The 26,755-nt window shown below is 38.1% G+C and overlaps 1 protein-coding gene across 1 annotated transcript in view; it reads left to right on the top strand.

The window, feature by feature from the left end:
* MLIP (muscular LMNA interacting protein) overlaps positions 1 to 24,709 on the top strand; it is a 249,078-nt gene extending 224,369 nt beyond the window's left edge. The window contains exons 13-14 of the mRNA XM_077752881.1: positions 15,001 to 15,054; positions 24,617 to 24,709. Of these exons, the coding sequence (XP_077609007.1) occupies positions 15,001 to 15,054; positions 24,617 to 24,622 (60 nt within the window). The 3' untranslated portion in view covers positions 24,623 to 24,709. The remainder of the gene's footprint in view (positions 1 to 15,000; positions 15,055 to 24,616) is intronic.
* The last annotated feature ends 2,046 nt before the right edge of the window (positions 24,710 to 26,755 follow it).

Raw genomic sequence — 26,755 nt, 5'->3', positions numbered from 1 at the left:
CGGTATTTACTGATCAATTTTTATTAGCCTCTTTTCCAAGCAGCTGCTCTTGAGGTTATAGATTAAGAATAAAGAGGAAATATAACTTGTCTGCAGTGACAAAATCAGAGGAGCGTGAGCACATTGGAGATATTTCAGTCCAATTCCATTCATTATTGGTTTTTTCTACATAAAGGATCAGAATACGAATAAGCCAATGGTGAGACATCTATCAGAATTGTGAGGGAACACAATACATTTTTAACCAAATGTATTATGGATGAGAAATACACAGTTTAGGAAATAGGAATAAGATGTTGCACTTAAGTGTAATAGACAGTAAACTTATCAGGAGATTCAAGCTCTATCATCTTTTATTTTCACAAAATGGAGTATTAGGGGTTGTCAGTGGACTCTGGATCTGATAAGGTTTCCTGGTGGTGCTGTACCATGTGAATGAACTAGGAAGAAGAAAGGAAAGCAACTTTTATATCCAGGATGGGTAGGTTGGAAAGGTTCCTCCATATAATGGCTTTAGCCTGTTCCTAGGTCAAGAGCATGCTTCCTTTAAACCTTTTGGATAGTTCACACTATAAATGTTGAATTTTCTCACTTTCTTTTTCTCTATTTGTTCTACTTATTTATTTTCAGATTCAGTCGACTTGTAAAGTTTCTATTGTTTCCATTATTGAGACTATCTTAACTGGTAACATCATTGCATGGCTACTCAGAAAATTGACACTATGAATCTACAGACATGCGAGAAGTGAATTAAAAATTTAATATTATTGGTGTGTTTCCAATGTAGGTTAAATTTTTTAGTAGCTCATCTGAAAGGAGATTTTTTTTTTTGAGGTTTCTTCTGATATTTCAACAGAGATTAATCAACAGAAGTTAAAGCAGATTGTGATTTAGCTGGAGAAGGGAAAATCTAAAGTAATTCTAACCTTCACCTACTGGTTCAAAGGCTGAGGGGGCTTTGAAATAAAAATTTGTTTTTCTAACGTAAGGTGTAAATATTTAGATCTAAAGATGTGAAAAGTCTTTTACAGATGTATTTTAAGAATAAAACAACCGTCCTTTGAGAGAAGCCATTTACAATTGCACATAGCTTCAAAATGAGAAAATGAGCACTAAACTCAGTGGTTTGGTTCAAGGTGACAAAAACCTTGTCTAAGTAATAGCCTAACTCCCTCCCAGTAATAAGGAGCATAGATTTTGCAGCTTTTTCATTCCAACGTGAAGTCTTGGAACCCTGGAGTCAAGAAGTTGACAAATGACTTATTTCATGAGGTTTTACTAAGTATTCCTTAGGTGTCTCTGCTGGCCATACACTAAGATCAAGGTCACAGAAATGTGAGGGGCCTTTGCCAGGTACATTCTTCTCTACTTGGGAAAAGCTAAAATTAAATATGCAAAAAAAAATCCATTACTTAATGATAATCGTGGCAAGTGGCACATAGAAGACAATCAAGTAGTTATGAGCATCTGTTACAGAAGTCCTGCTCTAGTCTGGTGAATCCGGAAGGACGTAATGAGGCCATGATGTCTGAATCCAGGTCTAAAAAGAAGCCATTTGGGGGCCTGCTGGGCTTTCCAGTTAGAGGGAACAGCAGGAAGTTTTCCAGGCAGGAAAGAAAAGGAACAGGGCCAAGTGTGAGAAAATCGAAGTAGGCCAGTGTATTGAAGAAGCACCTGGAACCAGGCGCTATCGTTTGAAGTGAACAAGAAGACTTCCAGATGGCTTCTGCACGCCTGGGAGCACTGGGTTAGCTGGATATGTGAGCAGAAGGCAGGGAGAGAATTGAGGGGTCACTGAAGTTTTGTAAGAAAAATTTTCATATTTGGAAAAAGTGGGCATACATTCCATTTTATTTATGTTTATGTTTATGTTATTATTTTTTTAATTTAAATTTTATTTTACAATTTCCATATAGTTAACATACAGTCATATTAGTTTCAGGTGTACAGTATAGTGGTTCAACAAGTCTTACAGTTCTAAGAGCTCGTCATGCTAAGTGCACGCTTAATCACCTTCACCTATTTCACCCATCCCCCTACTCTCCTCCTCTTTGGTAATCACCAGTTCTCTAAGTTTTAGTTTTTAAAAAACAATTTTTTTATGTTTATTTATTTTTTATAGAGACAGAGAAACAGAATGTGAGTGGGGGAGGGGCAGACAAAGAAGGAGGCACAGAATCTGAAGCAGGCTCCAGGCTCCATGCTGTCAGCACAGAGCCAATGAGGGGCTCAAATCCACAAGATGTGAGCTCATGACTTGAGCTGAAGTCAGACGCTTAACTGACTGAGCCACTCAGGTGCCTCATCTAATTTTTAGTTTTCTGTTCCTTTTTCCTTTGTTTTATTTCTTAAATTCCACATGTGAGTGAAATCATATGGTATTTGCCTTTCTCTGACTAACTTATTTCACTTAAAATTATACTCTCAAGATCCATCCATGATGTTGCAATTAACATGCCACTTTATAGACAGCATTTTATTTAAATTTCAAAGCAGTCATGAAGTAAGTTTTATCCCATTTATTTCATAAACAAACAAACTGGGCTCAGAAAGTATAAACAATTTATACAAAATTCCAGCAAAGTTGACACTTGACTAATTTTTCCTAAGACTCTCCCTGCAAATCAGAACAAAAAACTATCAAGGAAATCGCATCACCACCTTCACCAATACCACCACTCTGGAATCACAGACTTTTGTCTGGCCAAGCAACAGAGCCATTCAGGACCTGAATGAACCACTGAGGCCATGTGCCTTCCTTCAGTCTACAGATGAGGAAATTGGAGATGAATGATGCAAAATAACACACCTGACACACCCAAGGGCATGGTGATGTGAGTTATTGGAAGAGACTGGGTTTATCAGTCACAGTGCTTTTCACCTTACAACCCCAGGCTGCAACTGTCTTTCAGCAGCCACAGACCCAAAAGTTAGTGGCTAAGAGGACCACTGTACATCTAATACTTTGACAGACTGAGGCCACCACATTTATTGAAAGAAGTCATCTTGAGGGTCGCCTGGGTGGCTCAGTTGCTTAAGACTCCAACTATGGCTCAGGTCATGATCTCCCAGTTTGTGGGTTCCAGCCCCGTGTCAGGCTCTGTGCTGACAGCATAGAGCCTGGAGCCTGCTTTGGATTCTCTGTCTCCCCCTCTCTGTCAGTCCCTCCCCCATTTGTGCTCTGTCTCTCTCAGTCTCTCAAAAATAAACAAAGGTCAAACATTTTTTTTTTTTAAAAAGTCATCTTGAACTTTGGAGGCAAAAACCTCCTTTTTATCCTGGTCCTTAATAATGTCTGTTTTTGTTCCATCTACCTAATTAGAAATCCTTCTGTGTGAATAAACCAAGGTAATTTATTTTCTATCATTGCAGGGATAAGCCACCTTGCTCTCAATTCCAAAACTTTTCTGGAAACTTTGGAGTTTCTTGGAATTAGAGAACTATTCAGGCACTGTAGAAGAGAAAACCTTTGAGGTGGGTGGAATAGGAGGAAAAGTCAACTCAAAATTGGTTTTTAATGTTTTTAGGTTTTTCAGGAAACCAAAACAGGAGCACTGTTTGCCTATACCAAATTGTTTTCAGAATGGGTGAATCTGTGTATGTTCATAAAGAACATTCTGTTCAAAATGGGTAAATGCAAATTAATTGGGCTTTTAACATTAAAAATGAATGCCAGTGAGCAGATATCTTAAGAGAAGCAGTTCTGGAAAATGAATATCAATCATATTTAGTTGGGTTCTCCACTAGAGGGCAAGAAGCACATTTCCGCACAATCGATGCCGTAATGACGGGCTGGCATTTGAAACCAGGCATGTTTCAGGTTGTCTAATTGCCAGTCATCATTCTTAAAATGTACTTAGTGTAATCACAAACAGTTGACTTTTACATTTCTTCCAGGAAATCGAGAACAATCAATTCTTATATCTCTGTCTCTGAGCTCGTTTGTTGTCATCTAGCTGAGATTGTTCACCATAACACTTTTAATAAAATCATTTTAAAAACTAAGAATTTGCTAATTCAAAAGAGCTGTGCAGTAGGAGGCAGGCTGGATGGTAATTTTAGTAAGGCAAGGTATGCTTGGAGAAAGATGATTTTTAAAGCTCCTATAAAAACATACTGGCTCCTTAGACTCTATTGACCATGCTTGTGTTTTATAGGCATAAAGAAAATAAACTGCCATCAATTTGCACCTTGTTCAGATGGAGGCACAAAGGGAAAATGAGCTCCTTGTACATCAGCACTCAGCTGCCACCTGCCCCTTCCCCAGTGCGTGGTATCTAGATCCATTTCCTTAGAAGCAGAGCCTGAGACAAGGGTTCAAATGTTTGTGATTTGTGGAGGGTGTGCTATTCCCTGTAAGATATGGAGTGAGTCCTCATTGAGAAGGACAAGTAGCAGAGCGAATGCGTTCTCAGGGAGAGGTCAGCCTTGGCCTACTTCACAGGGAGAGGGGAGCACAAATTGCAAAGTTATCCACCGTTGTGGAAAAGGTGCTGACCTTTGATAATAGGTTTATCTTGGAGTACAGTTGTTTGTCTAAACTTCCTTTAATGCTATGATTTATTTTTAAATGCCTTTTGTATTAGGATGATCCACATAAAATTGCCATTATTCAACAGTTATTCAACAGTTCTTGACCCACAAAAACATCAATTTTATCAGTTTGATATAGTTCAACCTACTTGTTTGTCTCCTTGCTTTAATTTATTTTATTATTCTTTTACTTCTTCAGCGTAACAAAAATCATATACCATGTGGTACGTGCATTGTGAAGGAGTCTCTTATTTTGAAACTGCAGGGCAGAATGTTCCTATGTGGTTTCATCTTGCTTAATGCGATCACTTATTTTACTCCTTTCACTAAAATATGAGCGTCACATTTTATCACATTTTTAAATTTGTTGAGGTTTACCCATGTGTGACTGATTCAATACAACTCAGACATTTCCTTTACAGCCATCAAATACTAATAACCCATTTGCCCTCAATAAGCCATATGTTCCATATGCTCTGTGAATCAAGTAGAAATCTCTTGCGGAAGAAAGATATGACTGTGGGGTTGAACCCTTCCTCAGGTTGTTTAAAAATATTTACTTAGCTCCCATTGGGCACTGAAACACTATCTTAGTTCAATTGAAGCATTAAAATGAAGTATAATGTCTCTCTTTGTCCTCAAAGAATTAGAGGTCAATACTTTGTATTATTAAGAATATATATTTATGATGGACAGATCTTCTTGTCCACTTAGGTTCTTTTTTTTGTTTTTGCTAGTATATAGTGTATTTTCTTGTCCCTTATAATTTTTTTTCTTAAGTTCCATCCATTTATAAAGATAATAACATTGCTATTCCAGTTTTATTTTGGCTCATTTTAGATAGATAAATCTTTTCCTCTTATTTTCAATTTTTATATATTTTCTCATGTGTGTATCTTTTGATGACCATATATTCTCTGATCTTGATTTTTAACTGTACCTAAAAAGACTTCTCTTAATGTATGAGATTATCTCATTACATGACCTTACTACTGCCATATTATTTTCCATTTTCCATTACTATAATTTCTTTTCCCTCCAGCTTTCCACCCAAGAGAAGGGTTTTAGTTTACCAGTTAAAAGTGATTCATTCTATTTTGTTGTTATGACTGTCCTTAACTTGGGGTCCACAATCATGTTCATATACCCCTATTAATATCTAAATCTTCTAGTAAGACAAATCTCATTTGGTCCCTTCCATTACCTCTTATCATGTTGGTATATTTTCATTCTCAATTTTTATTTCTACCATTTTATGGTTATAACTTCTCTCTTTTCTGTGGTCTTTAATGGCTTTTTCTTTCTTTCATTTTTTTCAATGGCAACACCATGCTCACTCAGAGTGTTTTATTACCCTATCTTCCTGAATTTCCTACTTCACCCTTCTGAGTTTGTATCTCTTCTTGATCCAAGAAGGCCTTCAAAGCAGTCCTTATGTGGCAAATATTCTGAAGCCTTGTATGCCTGAGAATGTATTTTACGCTTCAAAATTTCAATGACATGTTAACAGCTTATCAAATTCTAGGTGATGAAAATCTTAGACAAGTATGTAGTATTGTAAGCATTTTTTATCCTAATTTGCAAAAGATCTCACTCTGAAATGGCTGAAACCTACTAACATAACATAACGTAACATAATATAACATAACATAACATAACAACATAGCATAACTAAACATAGGGGTTTTCTATGGACTTCTACACTTAGTAAATACCACATCCATTATGGTTTGAGATCTGAATAAAAACTACCATGGCTGTTAGGACGGGGTTCTGTCAGGAACACAGCAAGGAGTAACAGGAGACAGATTGTCCAGGGACGAAATTTTAGGTAACTGGAGGGCTGCCTCCTGTAGGTAGCTGGTCTCCCCCACATCCTTGGAGGTGGACCTCATCCCTCCATCTTTCCATACATTGCTTCACACAACATTTCAGGAATGACATGAACCCTTCCTAACACTCTTACCATGTCTTCCATTTACCTTTCAACTGTCGGTACACTCACTGCCTAGCCCCCATCTTGCCCCAGCTATTTCAGCCTGCACTGCCTACTGAAACTTGATCTTAGATTGCAGCCATTCCTTAGATATTCTGACAGCCCTGCTGCCTCGATCTTAAGTCATACAGTCCTCAGCTCATTTGCCCTCTCTCTCTTCAACCTCTCCTCCTTACATTCTCAAAGATGCTGCTGGGAGTGAAGTGTTAGGGGAAAGCAGAGTGGGGCCTGGTAGGGGGGTGTGTTTGGAGGTCGGGGAGAGCACAGTTTGACCCCATTACGTTTGTGCCTGTTCCTCCTCTTAAGAAACACTTTTCCAAATTTTTGTAATACATTGACTGACATCTGCTGACACACTCCTGGGTTCTGGGATAGGTTTCTTGCAACTTGGGAATAATTGGTTGCAAATTAGGAACAGCTGGAATGGGACTAAGGCAGGGTAGGAACTGAAAAATATTTATGAGGCTGAATCTTAATACCAAGCTGTTTATTTTCTCTTATTTGTCGCATTGGAATAAAATAGTTAATAGCCTTTATATTCTATAGAAAAGAAGGAACAGGGGGAGGAAAACATTCCACTAACATTATCTTTTGTGAAGAAAGAGTCTTTTGGCCTATAATTGTATCAGAGTTAGTATGATATCAACAACAATTGAAAGCGATGTTTTGCTTGCAGTACTAAGCAACTAATTGTGCCCTTGAAAGATAGAGGAAAGGCAGAGAACAAATATGCTTCCTTGTCAATTCCAATTTCAGTTTCCGGAATTTGAGTCCTGAAATGGTGTTGGAATATAGATCTTGTTCCATTTTCATTACAACCTGGTAGCTGTGCAATGAAAAAAGTGAATGGTGTAGTTAAACCCCTTAGGGAAGTCGTTTTCTAGTTGAGAAGGAAGCAAGCCTCGGTGAAAAATGTGAATAAACACAGGGATGTGGTATTTATTTGTGTTCAAAACAGGCTGAACACAGAGTAGATGAGAAAAAAAATTCCATTTAGCTGCCCTTTAGAAAGTGGTCTTTAGAGGAAGGAATCCTGGGGCCCCTGGGAGGCTTACTTAGTTAAGCTTCCAATTTCGGCTCAGGTTATGATCTCACGGCTGGTGGGTTCAAGCCCCACATCGGGCTCTGTGCTGGCAGCTAGCTCAGAGCCTGGACACTGCTTCAGATTCTGTATCTCCCTCTTTCTCTGCCTCGCCCCTGCTCATGCTGTCTCTCTCTCTCAGAAATAAATAAAATATTAAAAAGAATTTAGAGGAAGGAATCCTAACTATCCCAAGTTTGTGCCTCCTGTGATGGAAAAGAAAAGGCCAAGAATAAAAATAGTTTAATGTGGAAATTTTCAGCCATGTCTCAAAAGACTTATTACAAAGATCAGAGCAGAAAATTCCTGTTTTCTTACTGGTATTAGATTTACTGGTATTTAGACCCCAAAATAATGGTATTAATGATCAGAACTCAATAGGAAGTTTTCTCTGGGTTTATAAAACAATAAACATATACCAAATTTCAACTGAATATATGATAATACTCAGAGAATACACAAAGGGATGTTGTGAAACTTTATAGTATTTATAAAAGTTCATACAAGGAGAAAGTGGCACAGTTAAGAACTGATACTAAGGATTGCAGGTAAGATTGTTTTTTANGGGCAGAGAGAGAGCCAGAGGGAGAATCTGACAGTGCAGAGCCAGATGTGGAGCTCAGTCCCGAGAACTGTGAGATCATGAACTGAGCTGAAATCAAGAGCTGGATGCTTACCCAATGGAGCCATCCAGGTGCCCCTACAGATAGGACTCTATGGAGAGGTATTCTTGACCACTGACAGAGGTATGGCTTCTAGCTCAGCTGTGGGTCAGTGCAGGAAATGCCAAGAAGGAAGCATTTTCTTTTCTGAGGCAGCATCATTTATCCACCAACAGAGTTCTGCTTATATATCACAGATTCACGGAGTTATCTGAGTAGAGGAGGTACTAGAACTCATTTAATTAGGGCCCAGATTTTAAAGATGAGGAAACCAAAGCCCAGAACCAAACTGATGTTCCCTAAGTCACACAGGAAGTTAGTGGCTTAGGCAAAAAAATTTTTGAGACTTCATTTTTAAGTAATCTCTACACCAGCATGGGGCTAGAACTTATTACAGAGAGGTCAAGAGTCACATTCTCTACCAAGTGAGCCAGCCAGGCACCCCTGACGTGGCAAATTTTTGAAACTTTTGAGCATCACCAAAAAGGAGATGCTGCATCTTTAAATTCTAAAAATAAGTATTTAAGTTACCGAGATTCTGTAAATTTTAAAATATTTCAGGCTAATGCAGATGAACTCTTTAAGACATATGAGTAGGAGTAGTGTATTTCTGTCTGTCATCGAGAGCAGGTTTTTCCTCAAAGCACATATCATAAATTGCCCTCAGGGAAAATTTGGAGCACTGCCTGAGCTTTGTTCAAGGCAAAGACTCTTTTTTTTTTTTTTTTAATATTTTAATGCTTATTTATTTTTGAGAGGGAAAGACAGAGCATGAGCGGGGAAGGGACAGAGAGCGAGGGAGACACAGGATCCAAAGCGGCTCAGGCTCTGAGCTAGCTGTCAGCACAGAGCCCAACACGGGGCTTGAACCCACAGATTGTGTGAGATCATGATCTGAGCTAAAGTCCCACCCTCAACAAACGGAGACATTCAGGTGCCAAAGGCATAGACTCTTGAGCAATAAAACCGATCAACGAGTGTTTTGTATACAACTGCTAGGGTATGATGGGCTCTACCCACTAGCAGCTTGATGTCTTCATGGGAAATAAGACAAACCCATATTTTGTAGTGTTCGTTCCCTTACCAAGCATTGTGAAGGACTTCCACCTTTACATTGTAAGTGGCATTGGTGCATGAGAATCCCTGCCTAGCCTCAGTGCCTAACATTCTTGGATTCACTGTGCCCATCCGCTCTGAATTTTCCCCCTATCTTCCCAATCAGCCTAACTGTGAGTGATTTCTTCTCAGCTATTAATCCCATATTCATTCTCCATACATAAGTTTCCCTGCTAGGAGACTTAACCTTGACAGTGAGTCTCTTGGAGAGAGATTCCTTCATCCTTCTAGACTAGGTCAGATTTCTGTTTTGAATCATCACAGCACTCTGATCTTTTACTTCCTAACACATTATTTTGTGTTTGTTTCTATATATTCCTGATTAAATAATTAATATCTGTCTCTCCCACTCTTCTGTGATCTCCAAGGGCAGGTCCAATGTTGTTTTGATCACTGTTATATCACTAACATCCAGCAACATGTGTGACACACTAGCAGGTTTTTAATTAAAAATATCTATGGTAAATTTTGTACTTTTAATTATACGACTGCAGTAGAGCTTAATTGATTAGGAAAGTTTGAATATAGTTAACTTCAATTGTGAGTAGATAAATATTTGAGAAACATCAGTTCCATCAGTTCATACAAAAGTGTTGGCTATGGCTTCACTACTTACCCTGTAATAGTTATTATATATATAATATATATATAATTATATATACTATATAACATATATATAATATTATAATAGCAGGGGCATCAGCTGTGAGTCCCTTAGAAATGCAGGGTCTCAGGCTCCTCTCCAGACAGTAGTGTGTCAGAAAATGAAAATTACAAGACTCCTCAGGTGTTTCCTGTGTACTGGGTTATGTTTGTTGTACATGAGGAATTAAAAACTCAAAGCTTTCTTTGGCCAGGAAAATCCCCCAGAAGTGAAACAAGCCAGTCATATATATGTAAGCATGGTAACGGGTGACTTCTGACCCTTGCTCTCCTCTTAGTAGGATGGTGCAGACTGTGTTGATGTAAAGATCTTTACCTTGATCTAATATAGCTAGGCTGCTATATAGATCAGGATGATGGCAGGCCTGGTGTTGCAAGACATTTAAGCAGTTCAAGAGAAACTAGAAATGCAAACTTGCATGCAGAGGTGGTAGCTTCAAACATGACTAAATTCATTTCCTTTTCAGGCAAAAGAATTGTGAGTTGTCAGGGTGCCTGGGTGGCTCAATTGGTTAAGCATCTGACTTTGGCTCAAGTCATGGTGTCAGGGTTCATGGGTTTGAGTCCTGCCTTAGACTCTGTGCTGACAGCTCAGAGCCTGGAGCCTGCTTTGGACTCTATGTCTCCCTCTTTCTCTCTGCTCCTCCCCTGCATGTGCTCTTTCTCTCCATGTCTCTCAAAAATAAATAAACATTAGAAATTTTTAAAAACTAAAAAAAGAGTTGTGAGGGTCAAATAGGACACACATGTGTGATAGTTCTGGCTCGGAATTCCCTTGACTTGCAAAATTTCATACAAGTGAGGAGATCTTTAGGAATGCAATAAATGGATTCTAATTCCTCACTAATTTGGAATTCTTTAATTTTGCAAGTCAGAAAATTTTCTGTAGCCATGTCATTCATTCTTTCTTTTGTTAATTTACTTACCCGGTAATCATTTGCTTGTACTCTGTGCTGAGCACATCCCGTGCCAGTTATAGAGGTCCTAAAAATGAATGACACACAATCCACATGACTTCCAAAGGCTTACGCTCTCATAATGACAGCATTATACCTATGAAATGTATGATTTTCTATAAGGATTTGCTAAAATAGTTTGTCATGTCTATTTTTGAGAGATGTTCTTCAGATGGTTATACTGTAACTTGAGTAGTTCACAAGTCTACACCAGGAAACAGATGTAGAAGATACAAGACAAAGGGAGTGAAGGAGATTGAGGAGAAGATGTGGCTCAGCTAAGACGCAATCCCAAGGGACTGAATTCTGAGTAGCATTTGTAGCACTCTTGCGAATTTTAAAATGTTAACATTTCTTACAAATCTTCCCCTGCTTCATAATTTCTGGCCAACAAGAAAACCATCTGCATCTTCACCCAGGTAGAGCTCCTTCACCCAAGCTAGAGCTTTGAATTCCATCTCTCATGTAGAGTCAAGACTTAATGAAGTGGTTTAACCACATTTTGCATATTTTCTTTCTTTCTGGTTCTCAGGGTTCTCATTTCTTTTGTTGGTTTGAGGTCATTTATCTGTCTTTGTTAGAGAAGTTCATGTTACCTTGGGAGAAGCAGTGACATTTATGAGAAAGCCCCACACTGTTAACAAACACTTCAGAAGCCTTTATATTAGTTTGGTGGCAGCTGTGATCAAGAGTTTAATAAAAAGCAACTGAATATTGTATTCAAATACCACTTGTTGATTATCCCATAGTAGTGAGTGAGCAAAGGTCCAATTAATCTGTGATACAATATCCAGGACATGAGTTTGCATCCAGGATAAAAGTATGTTTTGTCTCATTTCACCTGAACTTTCTATCTCATTCCTCCTTCTTTGCTGAATAATGCTCTGATGATAAAATAAGTAACTTTTCAGGTTGTTGTTTTTTTTTTTTTGAGGGATAATAGTAATATGCTTTCCAAAACACTTAGCACCAAATAAACAGGCTTGAATGAGTCTGTCCTTCAGCATACACCTACTCCCTACATAGCAAGCCACTCACCTATGTAGAATTTTTTATTTTATTTTTTAAGTAGATTCTATGCCCATTATGGGGCTCAAATTCATGACCCTGAGATCAAGAGTCACTCACTCTACCAACTGAGCCAACCAGCTACCCCTGTAGAATTTATTTTACTGTTTTAGCTTCATTGTTTCCATTCTGATTCTGAAAAGATTTTCACACTCTGTTTTATTGTCCTCTGCACTTAGCATTTCTAGCCTTCTTGCGCTATAAAATCTCTCCATTCAGCAGAGACATCAACACTCAACATTAATTTTCTCCAAGGCTTCTCAGTGTGTCTTCCCTAATCAGTAACATATCGTCGTGTCTACAGATGTTTCCTCACTCATCCTAGGGAATAGAGAGTCTAGAGTCACCCAGGAAAACCATGAGTCTGTTCCACACTCTAAACTAGTGCTTTAATCTAAGCCTTCTTCTTTATTCTGGCTCCCAGATTACCTAAATCTTCCAAGCCTCTCCCCCCACCCCCTGCTTCTACTGCCTTCCATATTTTGCATATCAGTCACAGTGACTTTTTTGAAAAATGAAAATCTTATCACACATGCCCCTTTCTTGCTTAAAGTAGTTCATTGGTTTCTCATTGCCTCGAGAATGGAACCAGGCTCATCTGACACATAAGCTCCATTGTACTGTCTCTGGTGTGGCCTTTCCTAACTATACCAAACACTCCTGACTGCCTCTGATCTCTGAGTGAGGAGCTCATGTCTTTCATATGTGGCTCTTCCTTTTGCAAAATGACGCACGCCACTCCCTTCCCCTGGCACCCTCGTCCTGTCTCCTGAGTAACTTCCTGGCGGATTACCACTTGACTCTTGCTTTGAAAGCACAGTCTCCAAAACTTTTATCTTGGATTCCAGTCACGCCTCTGCCACTTACTAGTTCCAGACCTGGAATAAGTCATCCTGCCTCTGAGTGCTTTAATTTCCTCATCTGTGAAACAGGGTAATTCCAGGGCTCACTAGGTTGTTGTGAAAAGTAAACAGATATGTGTAAGGAATTCATCATGTGAGTGCACAATAAATTATTAAGGCTAAATCCAAACATTATTATCACATTTTGCTTTTTTATCACATTTTTAGTCAGCTTGAGGATAATACAAAGGCAAACCCATTGTGATAAAAAATCATAAAGAGAAGAAAGCATTCCAAAGCCAAACATAAATGATTTGGGGATGACCAATTAATTTGGATTTGTCATTTTCTATGCTGTTGATTAGGGTAGTTAACATACAGTTTCTGAAATTCAAGATTAAAATGAAATGGATATAAATGAATGACTACCTATATTGGAAAGAAGGAATGGAATATAAAAATAGGTATTACATAATTATTCAATTATTTTTCCAATCTTAGCTGAAAATTTTATTGGAAGGCTTCCAACATTCTTAAATTTTTAGATATTTATCCTAGTCTATCTTAGGTGAGGAGGAGAATGAAAATTTGCCCTTGTGCAAACTCTAATGATGTATATAATTACCCTACAGCTTGGCCTAGGTATGCCAAAGATTCTGCTGCCTCCAGGACCAATTACTTGGGTCTAAGGTTTGAAATGGTACATAGGGTCCAGTCCTGAGTGATGCTTAGGATCTCAGGAGACCCCAATGAATGAGGAAGTAAGCACTTCTGGCTGATTTCTGGAATGCCATTTAGACCTCTAGTTGGCTCTGGGACCAGATCATGCTTTTATTTAAAGCCAATGGTCTTAGGCAGCTAGGAGTCTTGATGTTATGATACCCAGAGGATTTCATAGCTGGGAACAGAGTGTAATGTTTGGGATTTAGTGAAACTATAGCTTTAAATAAAAGCAGGCTCCATTCGTGAAAATCTGCTGGAACAGAGGGAGGGAAGCCTGAGGAAACTCGGAGCAGGACCTCCTTGGCTGTCCCAACAGCCAATGATGGCATCCTCCAAGGGCCATGGCCAGATTGCTGGGCTCCTCTGAATTTTACTGGAGGATTGGGAGCTAGTCACTGTTCTACTGATTTACTGATTAAATCAGGACCCTACTGAGAGTGAAAGGGGACAATTATTTTCATACTCCTGATGTGCCCAGGACAAGAGCAGAAACAAGGAATGCTTTTGGCAGATCGGGTACTGTCATTTCCCTGAAGTTGAAATGAGGAGAGAAGGTGAAAAAAAGGGGGCAGATTTATTATGAATGATAGCTTGCCCCTGCTCTTCCTGTGTGTGGGTCCCTCATTCTTCCTCTATCTTTTCTTGCATTAGTTCTGCCTTTCTTCTGTATTAATAGGTTTAAATGTATGTATAATGGTTAGAAGACCCCTGCAATAATAAAAATTTCTATATAAGCAAAAACCTCTCTCCTATTAAAATGTCACTGTGTTGTAAACTAATTGTAATACCACTATCCTATAAGATTGCAATGTTTATGAAATCCTTGTACATTGAGATTATTAGTGTTTGCAATATGCAATGCTTTATAACTAAGTAAGCTTTTACTCTCTACAGACACATCTGCATTTACTGGGATCTGAGCATGATTTGTTTCTTTTGCTTTGGAGCTTTTCAGTTTGAAGCTTATTTGTGAGGATTGAGACATAAATATCACTTTGTTTCCTCTCTGTGAAATATGCCCAAGTGTTTTAACAATTCATTTATTCAATAAACAATTAATAGCCATCTATGCTATATGCCAAACACTGTTAGAATTTATGTGAGACACAAAGATAAGTAAGATGTGGTCTTATGCTCAACGTATTCACCACTGACATTTTTTTCTATGTCAAGAATATCTTTTTAATAAGAAATCAAATCAAATTTAAATTCAAATCAAATGTTTACACTTGGAAGAATCTACTATGGTCGGAGATAACATACGTATGTCATTGTTTAAATATCTATTTAAATGAAATTTAAACATTTATTTCTCCTCACTTCTACCCCCGATCACATCCTGGGCATCTTTTCTGTGAAGCTGAGTCATCCAATGGTGGCTATTCCTGAACATGAAACTCTTGATTCCAAAGAGGTAAATGTAAGATACAATTAGAGATATAGTTATCCATTTCCATGTGGTGTTAGGTTGTAGAAATAAACAAATCTTATTTTAAAATATATTAAAAAGTGTGTTCCCCCCCCCCCCCACTTTTTTAAAAAGAAAAATCTAACTGGCCCACTCTGTGTTGTTCAGAAGCAATTGATAGTTGAATAAGTAAATAATTCTTGCTGCTTATTAATGTGAAAGATGGTTCTAGGGGTCCCCTAGTGTGTAGCACCGTGATCACAAACCACCTCTTTCTATCCTGATGTCTGTCTTTGTGATTTCTACTTCGGCTTCATATGTGAAATCCTGTTGTCTTCTCTCCAGGGTCAAAGAGTGCCCATAATACTTACGGTGGGTCTTGTGAGTGCAGGGCCCCAGGGTCTCACAGTGTCTCAGTTTCAGCTCACTGGAGGATGTCTGCTGAGCTCACTGAGCACTGCCCCTGATCCCCTGGTAAATTCTACATATAGGCAAAAGCATACCAGTTGAAACAGCTTTCGATTTTCACACAATTGGGTAGCCACTTCACATTTTGAGCCAACAAAAAATAAATTGATAACGCTTCGTAAGGGTGCCTGGGTGGCTCAGTCTGTTAAGCATCCAACTCCTGATTTCAGCGCAGTTCATGATCTCACAGCTCATGGGTTTGAGGCCAGTGGCAGGATCTGGGCTGGCAGTGTGGAGCCTGCTTGGGATTCTCTCTCTCTCCTCTCTCTTTGCCCCTCCCCTGTTCCCTCTCTCACTCTCTCTCTCTCTCAAAATAAATAAATTTTAAAAAGTTTTTTATTTTTATAAATGCTGTACCAAAAGGCAAAGAAAAAAATGTGTACAGGAATTTTAAATTTTCTTTTAATCAAGAGTAAGGATAATTGAACAATGTTTTCTTCTTCTACATCCTCTCAGACAAAGAGGTAAATGTGAGGGGAAAAAAGTGATTTTTAAAGAACTTTTCTTTAAGAAGGGAGTGAGATAGCTCATGCTTTCATTTCAGATACCCTTGGATAGTGGCATTTGCAGCCTCCAAATTTGGGAAAAAAAATAAGCATAATACAAAAGAGAAATATGAATAATAAAGTTCCAAATAAAATGTAACTTTTTCAAGGCATATTTTGTACAATTTAGGGCATGTTACCCAGTTTACTTAAACTGACATTCTTATTGCTGCAAATGTGAAAACTTTTATCATATGAGACCACATGGCTCTGTGCTATAACATTAGTCATTAAAATATAAAAGCGTGTTATGAGTAAGTGTGGTTTCTAATTCTGATCATATCTTTGATTATTTTAAAATAGGTTTATTGGTTCAATGAGTATGGACATATGGAAAAATTTTAATATATATAGCCAAATTGTGTTCCTGAGGAATTATGTAAAAATTCTGTACTTTTCTGTTAGTCTATTTTGTTTATACATTATGTTATGCATTTATCTACTGGTATTCTTATTGAGTTGTAAACTCCCTTTATATATTAAGGATATTAACTCTTTGTCAAGTGTGCTAGCCCTTCTGGTGTTGATAGTGGCAAATTGTGTATAGTAGAAAAATCAGACAAACCATTATGTCCAAAGGTAGAATGACTGAATAAATTTTACACTGATATCAGTGACTGTTTTCATAACTTTCCATTCAGCCATTGACTCAACAGCCTGCTCTGCATTTCTCATCAGTGGTTAATTAGCTTCTTGACTTAAGTAACCTGCAAAGGCTTAGTTTCTCTCTAGCTCTTAAGCCATTCCTTCTGTCATCTGATCTTTCTTTTTTTTTTTTTTAAGTAATCTCTACATCCCTCTCTCTATGACCCTACTCACTCTCATTCTGTCTCTCTCTCTCCCTCTCAAAATAAGTAAACATTAAAAAAATTTTTTAAAAGGGGACACCTGGTTGACTCAGTCAGTTAAGCATCTGACTTTAGTAGAGATCATGATCTCATGGTTCACAAGTTTGAGACCCACGTTGGACTCTGTGTTGACAGCTCAGAGCCTGCTTCTCATTCCATGTCTCCCTAACTCTCTCTCTCTCTCTCTGTAACCCTACCCATTCTCCATCTCTCTCTCTCTCTATCTCAAAAATAAATAAACATTAAACAAAAATTTAAAAATAATCTCTTCATTTAACATGAGGCTCAAACTCATAACCCCAAGATCAAGAGTCATGCACTCTATCAACTGAGCCAGCCAGGTGCCCCCAAATTTTACACATTTCAGAGGAATGTAAAAAAACATGGCAACCAAATATTTTCTTTATTTCAAACATAATAATTTTGGCTTGAACTCAAATAGGCTGTTTCTACACAATAAGAGTGTTTCTACAGAGTAATAGAAAATCAGCTGGTTATTTAAATAACAGAAGCATCTAGTTTAGATAGTAAGTGCTGAAGTAAGAACTTTTGGGGGCCCCTGGGTGGCTCAGTCGGTTAAGCGTCTGACTTCGGCTTAGGTCATGATCTCACTGTTTGTGGGTTGGAGCCCCAGGCAGGGCTCTGTGCTGACAGCTCAGAGCCTGAAGCCTGTTTCAGATTCTGTATCTCCTTCTCTCTCTGCCCCTCCCCTGCTCACACTGTCTCTCTCTCTTTCTCTCTAAGAAATAAATAAAAACATTAATAAAAAGAACTTTTGGATGTGTTGCAAAACAGAATAGCTAGGATATCATATTTGTATTTTTTGCACCAAATATCATATTTCTAGAGACAAACTTAAAATTAAGGTAGTGGGCAAGATTAATAAAAAGTGATTTCAACTCAGATTTCAAATATATGAGAAATATCATAAAGGAAACTAAAGTTTGAAGCTTAACATTTGTGAGATAGTTACAGTTGATATTAAAAGACATATAAATAATTAAGCAAGAGACCATTTTATGCTTCCAGAGTGCTGTGCTTTACTTGTTGGTAATACTGGCATGCTTGGGAGCAGTTTGACAACTTTTTACAACTCCTTATGATATGTGGTCAGACTGTAATATTGATCCATATATTTTCCCCAAACCCTCTCTTTTTATTTATTTACCTGCAAAGCAACCAAGAAAACGATGTTTTTATAAAACAATTCCATTATTTAAAAAAATTTTTTTCATTTATTTATTTTGAGAGGGGGAGGAGGGGCAGAAAGAGGAGGAGAAAGGGAATCCCAGCAGGCTCCATGCTCACCCTGGAGCCCGATGTGGGGCTCCTTCTCATGAACCATGAGATCATGACCTAAGCTGAGGTTGAGAGACAGTCACTCAACCAACGGAGCCACTCAGGTACCCCTAAAACAATTCCATTCTTATGACTTTACAGCCTAAGGAGTAAACCATTCCAGTTATATACACAGTACAAATAACAAATTATGGAAGAAACTTGACTGGATCTCGGAACTCCCCCTTGGTTTTTCCTTCACTTCTGAAGACAGCAGCTTATCTTTCTTACTACCAGAGTCCCACCTCGTGTTATTTATGGATACTAGTTTTTAAAATTTGCTTTGAAATTCATTTAAAAACAGACCTCAGATATATCTGATTTGATTTGCTCCTTGTTTTTATAAATCATAAGATTTATAAAATATCTTTTAAAAGAACTAGCTCAAAACAACACTTTCACTTATAATCTAGTTCAGTGGTTCTCAACTCTGTCTGAACATAAGAATTCACTGGGACCTTTTAAAAGCCCCAATAGCAGGGTTCCACTCCAGGCAAATTAAGTAAAGGATCTCTGGAGGTCGGTAAAGACATTGATTGAAAAATCTCTCCAGGTGATTCAAATGGACAACAGGAGTTGAGATGCTCAAATTCTAGCTCCTTTGTTGGCAGTCTAGGAAAGCAAATTGAATAAGTTATTCAAACTTGGAAACAAACACTTTGAATGTAAAAGCAGGAGAATCATAACAAAAGTTTGTTTTGGAGAATGCTTTGCATTAATAAAAAATACCGGGTCACATATTTCTGTCTAGCGTCATAGAGAATTTAACATATTTTGAGAGCTCTGCTCTATGTTGAGATTCACTGCAATTTCTTTAGTAAAACCTAATATTTCTTTCTGTTTTCTTTGATATTCCCCACAAGGTTAGGAAAACCCTTAGGCTGGGCAGGGCATAGCATTTGGTGCAAGCTGAGTGTGGGGATGTGACGGGGGTGTGATACATTCCAATCAGTGTTTTATTTAGCATTCCATACGGCACTTTTAAAAATAGTTGACCAATGATGAGCCCATATACAAGCAGATGAAATCCCTAAATAACCAATTTAACCTGATCAATTTTCAAAGGAGGTCCATTTCATACATGTCAATTATTCACACCAATGCAGTAATTTCCAAGTAGGTATATATATAACACCATCTAATTTATTAAAAACAAAACAAAACAAAAAAAACCTCCTTGTGTGAGGTAAATGATTTCTGAAAAGAGTTACTTAGAAGAAATTAAATTCTAGTAACAATAATTATTTATGACTGTATTCATCTAGTCTTGTGAATTTAGCAACTCTTTGATCCACAGCCATTGTATAACCCACTTCTCTTTCCACAGACTTCATTGTGAAAGTCATACTGGAGAATGAGATAGAAACAGACCTGCTGCTCCTCATATCACCTTCTACACACAGCCCTAGGCCTATTTTATTTTTAACTTAAGGGTCAATTGATTTCCAAAAACATGATTAGATGCAGTTGATTCTGACCTTTCGGATGCACTTGCTAATAACACAACTTGAGAGCTAATCATTCACCAGCTGCCCATAAACACATACAAGGCAAATTCTTCTCCTATTTTCTCATTCCTTCTCTCTGCAGATTTTTTTAAACATTTAAGAGTTAGCAGGATAACAATGGTGCTAGCAAGGTGACTCCGACTTTTCGGCTGCAGTGCATATAAGCCTTTTGTGTTCATTTTATTTGGAATTCAAGAACCTCTATTGATGTTTCAAAGTTCTAATCTTCAGGAGCACGCATCTTGTTCCTTTATCTTTATCCTCTAGTTGAGAACATAGAGAAGGGGAAGTTTGTGTCTTGTCCATGGAAGCCACTCTCATTTTCTGGTTTGATTCAAGGGTAAAAGTGAAATTATCAAGAAGAATGGGCCCCGGCTATTCCCTTCAGGCAATTTCTCATAAATGTTATTTCTCAAAATCAGGCTTTGATAAATCTTCAATTGCCAAGTTCAAGGTTGTAATCTCAGGCAAGAACTCAGAATCTGGATATTACTAACTGTTGATTAAAATAAAATTCATATGCTTTGAAAGACAGCTAGCCAGAGAGCCAGGGTAAATTTATCTTATAAACACACCTAATATGAATGCCTGGATGGAGAGTCCCCCTGCCCTGCCATCCAGGTAGACAGGGCAATGTTAACCAGAAGGACATTCCTATCTCCAGGCTTGGCAGCACTGGAACCCACCAAAATGACTTTCCTGGTTGTAAGCCTCCTGCCTGTTTTAGGGAAATATAATTTTTTAAAATTCTACCAATCCTGAAATCACCTTAAAGATAGTAGAGGAAGGAAACAATCACACAGAGAGTACAAAGACAGGAAGAAATCTCACCTTGTGTATAGCCAAGCAGATATAACCCATTATATATACGTTCTCAAGTTAAATAATTATTTAATTTATCCTTAAGTAAGATTTGGCAGTGGCATTTATTACACATATTTCACTCTAGCTTGCCTGGCAATTGGGGTGAGTATCCGTGTTAGTTAATCAGCTTTACACAAAGCTACAACACACTTTCCATGTCTTTATAACAGGAGGTAGGTATCGGCTCGTTAGGCTCTTATCCTCTCTCAGAAACTAGGAAATGTGAGTGCTATCTCACTTAGACATTTACATTCAAAGGATATGGTTCTCAAAATCCTTCAGAAAGACATTTCTAGGTCTTAAAGCTGACAAAATCCCTGTCTGATTTTCAGAAGAATTTATATACATTTCAACGAGAGGAGACTATATTTACAACAAGTTTTTTTTTTAAGTTTATTTATTTATTTATTTGAGAGAGACAGAGACAGCACAAGAGGGTAGGGGCAGAGAGAGAGAGAGAGAGAGAGAGAGAGAGAATCCCAAGCAGGCACGGAGCCTTATACGGGGCTCAAACTCACAAAACCATGAGATCATGACCTGAGCCGAATCCAAGAGTCAGCTGCTTAACCAGCTGAGCCACCCAGGTAACCCCACAAGTTTTTTAAAAGTAAATGCTCTATGAGGGAGAGATGGAAATTGCTTCCCTTATTTTCAACATGGAGAATGAAGTCTCTTCTTTTCATTTTTTATTTTTATTTTTTTAAAAATCAATATTTATTTTTGAGAGAGAGAGAGAGAGAGGCAGAGTATGAGCCGGGAGAGGGGCAGAGAGAGACTGAAACATAGAATCTGAAGCAGGCTCCAGGTTGCAGGCTCCAGGCTCCAGGCTGTCACCATAGAGCCTGAAACGGGTCTTGAACTCAAGAACCATGATGTCATGACCTGCGCCGAAGTCAGATGCTTAACTGACTAAGCCATCCTGACACCCCTGAAGTCTCTTCTTTTTAATTTCTATTTTTTTCTTACACTTGTTTGACAGGAGGCAGAATTGAAATCTGAGAAAGTATTACTCTAAGTAGTCAATAGAAAGACAAAGGTCTTACTTATATTTCTTTTCTAGGGATGCAGTGAATCTACTATGTGAGAATTGCAGGTTTGACAATTTTGGGGGCTCTCCTTCCAAGGCATCTCAATAGATTAATGTTGGGTTTTGTATAGAAGTGGGTGATGGTGAAGCTGAGTAAGTCAGGAACTCCACGGACTTCCATTCCTCCATGTGCTAAGTTTCCAAGACAAACAAAATAACATCAGGGCTAATCACTATTTGCAGTTCGGGTCATCCAAATATTAGATGTTTTGACCTCAGATTCAATGTTTTGCCCTCTAGTGTCCATTATACCTACATTCTCTATCAAGCTACCTTTATAGCACCACTAATTACTGAACATGTTATAGCTTCTGGCTTATGGATAAGGAATTCTGATACTAGATCTTGTGTTTTCACACCCAAGTTAGTATTATGTAAATGTCCAAAGTATATTTAAAATCTTTCAGAAAAAAATGAATATGCAGAAATAATATTATATACATTTCCTGGAAATGGCTTTTTTTTTCTGGATACATGAAGTCTGACTTCATACTTAAAAGGACACACATGTAGATCATTTTGCTTTCATTTGGCAGAGAAAAGTATACATGAATGGTTTTGTATAAAAAGGGAATAAAAAATTTACACAGCACATTCTTTTAAGAAATGCGTTCTGTAACATTGGATTAAAGTTTTACAGCACTACATTACTTATTATCCAAAGTTCACTCAAAATTAAAAAATTAGAATTTGAGTTCCTTCAGAATTATGATTTTTAGTAATGCCTTCAGTTCTTATTTATATTTTCTTATATCCAAGATAAGTGTGTTGTTCAACCCACAGGGCGATAAGATCCTGAGCCTTGGCTACCAGGGTGCTAGACTGAAAAATGAGGATTTATCTGTTTGTTTTATTAATGAACTTCATCTTTCTGAAATGTCGGACCTCTGTTTTTCCCAAGTTATTTAATGCCTTCTATACTGAGATGCGCAAAGGAAACTAGAAACTTCACAAAATGTTGAAAATCCTGACTCTGCCGGTCATAGAAATGTATCATTTCAAACCAGCTGCTGATTTGTGATGCCAAATGTTACTTTGACCTGTCAGTGGGTTCAGGAAGAGCTGAGAAATAGTGCTGAGTTTGCCAGCAGGACAGCAGAGGATGCACTACCTGTTCCTTCTCAATCTGACTTATTGTTTATATACTTATAAATCTTATATTGGAAAGAGAATTCAGACAGCATTTAGTCCAATATTTTACTGAATGTTATGATCCTGCAATTATATCCTTATGCATTTTCTGGTTAAATACTTTTGATGACAGAGAGTTGATCATTTACAAGCCACACATAATGTGGGTTTTCGTAGATGGCTAAAACTAACGACCACACTAACAACAAAGACAAATAGAAAACACTGGACAGACTAGGATTTAGTTTCAAATGCTGTGGCCTTGGCCATGATATTTCATCTTTGTGAGCCTCAATTCCATTTTCTGTAGAATGAGATCAAGGGATAATGGAGATCTGTGTTTATGCATGCAAAGTGCTTAGCATATAAAATACATAACACTTCATAAGCATTAGCTAAAGGATGATGATTCCTTTAAATCCCTTGTAGTATTAGCTACCAAATGTTAGTACTTTAGGGAAAATCAAATAAATGGTAGTTTTTCTTTGTTAGAAAGAAAAGGAGGAGATGCGATTTAGTCATTTCCTCCTTTTATTTTAAAGCTTTGGAGGATCCCAGATGATGAAGGCTACAACTTACTTATTTTATGGCTGCTGATTTTCTGTAGCCAGAAAAAATCAGTACAGTAGTGGAGCTACCCCATTGCTTTAGTGGCTTTTTCCTTCCCTCCTCCTTCTCATCTAACAAATGTAGTGTCTCCTAAATGATACAGAATGTATCCACATTTCACAATTCCGCTTGGCTGCTTGGTCATATTGTATTCAGGTTTCCTGTCTGCTTTACTTACTTCTTACACATAGCTCCTGTTTCTCTGGGGCCAGCTTTCTCATACCACTGTGTCGTCACCCTATGATCCAGCCCAGGGCATAGCAGGGAGAGTTACTTATAGAAGAGCAATGGACCTCTTTTCTTCTCCACCTGACATTTTGGAAGGCTCCAATGGCACTTGGAAGTATAAAGTTATGGTCATTTTCTTCCATTGGTGCCATTCTATCACATTGTTCGTTCAGAGTGACATTTGAGAACTAACTTTTCTTCTGCCCTCATCTCTGATCCTTTTTTTTAAACTTTCTTTCTTGATTTGTATAATCTTTCTTGATTTGTATAATCTACTGATACCTACCCCACTCAGTTTAGTTCACGTCATCTGTTCAAGAGAATCTAACCTTGTCAAATAGGAACATGGAGAGATGGATGGTTCAAAAGATTATGAAAATGACTCCTGTGCCACATAGCAGCATTATCAAGCCAATTACTCAATATATGAAACGAAAACAATAGACGGTTCATTTGCGGTCTCTGTCTTTTGTAATGTTCCATTTTGCAAAAGCTGGGACTTACTCCAACCCCACTTCACTTTGCCTCCTTGTTTTTAATGTTACATTCTAGCGAATGATGCAGTCATCAGTCCTAGGGAAACAGGGAAGGGCAGCAGCCAAGTGATTGGCAGGTGAGGGCTTGTGGGTGGGATATGGCAACATTTTACCTTAAGGCTGCATGAGCCCCTCAAAGCCATCGCAACCTCCTGAAGGAGGCCAGAGCTGCTCAGCTGAGCTCCCCAGAGATCAGTCTGATGTGAAGGTACAGTTGCAGGTCTTTATTATGCCATTAATTGTGTAATAAGAAAACAGCTCCCAAGGGAAAAAAAATAAAAATTTCCTACTATAAATATTTTTAATATGACACTTTATGCCCACATACTAATGTATAAATTTTCAAGTCTACTTTTAAAACGTTATTTACTCATTAAACTGACTACTATTTTCTCTTGTCTTGTAGCAATGAAGTTGGAGCAGAAGCTGAAAACACAGGCCATGCTGAAGTTTTCTGGAATGCTGGTGCTAATCAGTTGCTGGATTTAGTGTTTTTTTTTTTTTTCTGTATGACTGTTCCCTTGGTGAACTGCAGTGCAGAAGTGGAAGTAAAAAAAAAGTGTCCTGCAGGCATATAACATCACAGTATCCTACTAACCTTCCACACAGGAAAGATTTATCCACAGCTTCTTGCACCACTGTTAGAGCCTTTAATGCCTTCTATTAAGCTGACAACAATACTAACATGCCCCTATATTTAGCAGCCGAATAAAGAAGAATCATGGGTAAATAGAAGAGCTGTTGTGACTATTTTTCAACACCAGTTTTATTTAAGGTACACATTACTTACTGAATCTGGTCTTATTTCCCTTTTGATATATATATATACACATACACATATATATACACATATATACATGTATACATATATATGTATATATATTTTTTGCCTTTGCAATAACTGTATATGTGTGTATATACATATTTTTTTCTTTTTTTTTTTTTTCTTTACATGCAAAGAAAATGAACAACATAAAAAAAATAAGCCCCTGCTGGCTTTCAGGAGATGCTAATATTCAGGGCTTCATTGGGGTGATATTGAACATGAGAAAGTTGGTATTTCACATAACACACACTGTTTTTCTGTTCTGTCTGGGTTCTGGGTTATCAGAACAGACTAAGTGCTGAGGGCAGCCCAGTAATGTTGAGCATTATGTTGTTGGGATGTCCTTGCCATTGTGGTTTCTTGGTTTGTTGTCACACGGTTCTTGTGAAGCCTACTTCAGAATCAGCTCATACTTATAATAATCTTGGGAGCAGTAAAAACCAGAGAACAAACCTACCCTGTGATGACAATCCTGGGAGCCCATGCTCCTGTGTACCCAGTACTCACCTTATGGGCCGGGCTCAGTTTCTTTCATCTCAAGTAGTCTGTCCCAACCTTGTCTAGGTGGTTTCCTTTCAAAAGCCTTCTGTCCAGTTGAGAAGCCTAGGGCGAACACGCTAATGGGGAAACTATGGCAATTCTAGACAGTGAGCTCCTGGTAGCAGGTGAGCCCTGGTAATGGCTCCTTTTCTTCCTTCTTTCACAGAATCCTTGTTACCTTGTAGCCAGCTCTCTTTGAGCTACAGCTCTCTCAGACCACTGCCTCATTACCCCCATTATTCTGGGATAACGCAAAGTGGGGAAAGTTGTCTACAGAAGAGTAACCGGCCTTTCTCATTCTCCCTTCGCCATTTTGCAATGATCTATTTTCAGTCATTGACTGGCACCTGGAAATATAAAGTTATCATATCTTCTGCATTAGCGTATGAGGCACAGGAGAGTTTTAGTAAAGGTCTCTGCTCATTTCTCTCACCCAAACAAACAAAACTACTTCTCTATCAACCAACTAAACTGTGTGAGGCATCACTTTAGATTATTAATAATAAATCTCTAGTACTCACTGGGTTTCCTCACACCAAATGCTTCATGTGAATTTTTAAAGTTTATTTATTTATTTTGAGAGAGAGTGTGTGTGTTAGCTGGGGAAGGGCAGGGGGAGGGGAGAGAGAGAGAGAGAGAAAGAGAGAGAGAGAGAGAGAGAGAGAGAGAATCTCAAGCAGGCTCAGCACTTTCAGCATGGAGCCTGACAATGGGGCATGAACTCATAATCTGTGAGACCGTGACCTGAGCCAAAACCAAGAGTAAGTCACTTTAAAAAAAATATTTTTTAGAGTTTTTATTTATTTCTGAGAGAGAGAGAGAGACAGAGACAGAGAGACAGAATCTGAAGCAGGCTCCAGGCTCTGAGCTAGCTCTCAGCACAGAGCCCAACAGAGGGCTTGAACCTATGAACTGTGAGATCATGACCTGAGTCGAAGTCGGTTGCTTAACCTACTGAGCCACCTGGCGCCTCAAGTTAGTCACTTAACACACTGAACCACCCAAGTGCCTTAGTGCTTCATATGAATTTAACTTAACCTTCACAATGAGCCGGCAAAGTAGGTAATATAACTACTTATATTTTAGGTTTCCATAAGAACAGATTCCAAAAGATTAAATCAAGCTAGTTGGTGGTAGAATCAGAATTCCAATCCAGATACTCTGACTTGAAGACTAGCC

The sequence above is a fragment of the Crocuta crocuta genome, unplaced genomic scaffold, assembly GCF_008692635.1.
Source record: "Crocuta crocuta isolate KB4526 unplaced genomic scaffold, BGI_CrCroc_1.0 scaffold525, whole genome shotgun sequence".
Lineage (NCBI taxonomy): Eukaryota > Metazoa > Chordata > Mammalia > Carnivora > Hyaenidae > Crocuta > Crocuta crocuta.
Note: the sequence above shows the minus strand (reverse complement) of the source record. Positions and strands in the feature narration are given on the sequence as shown.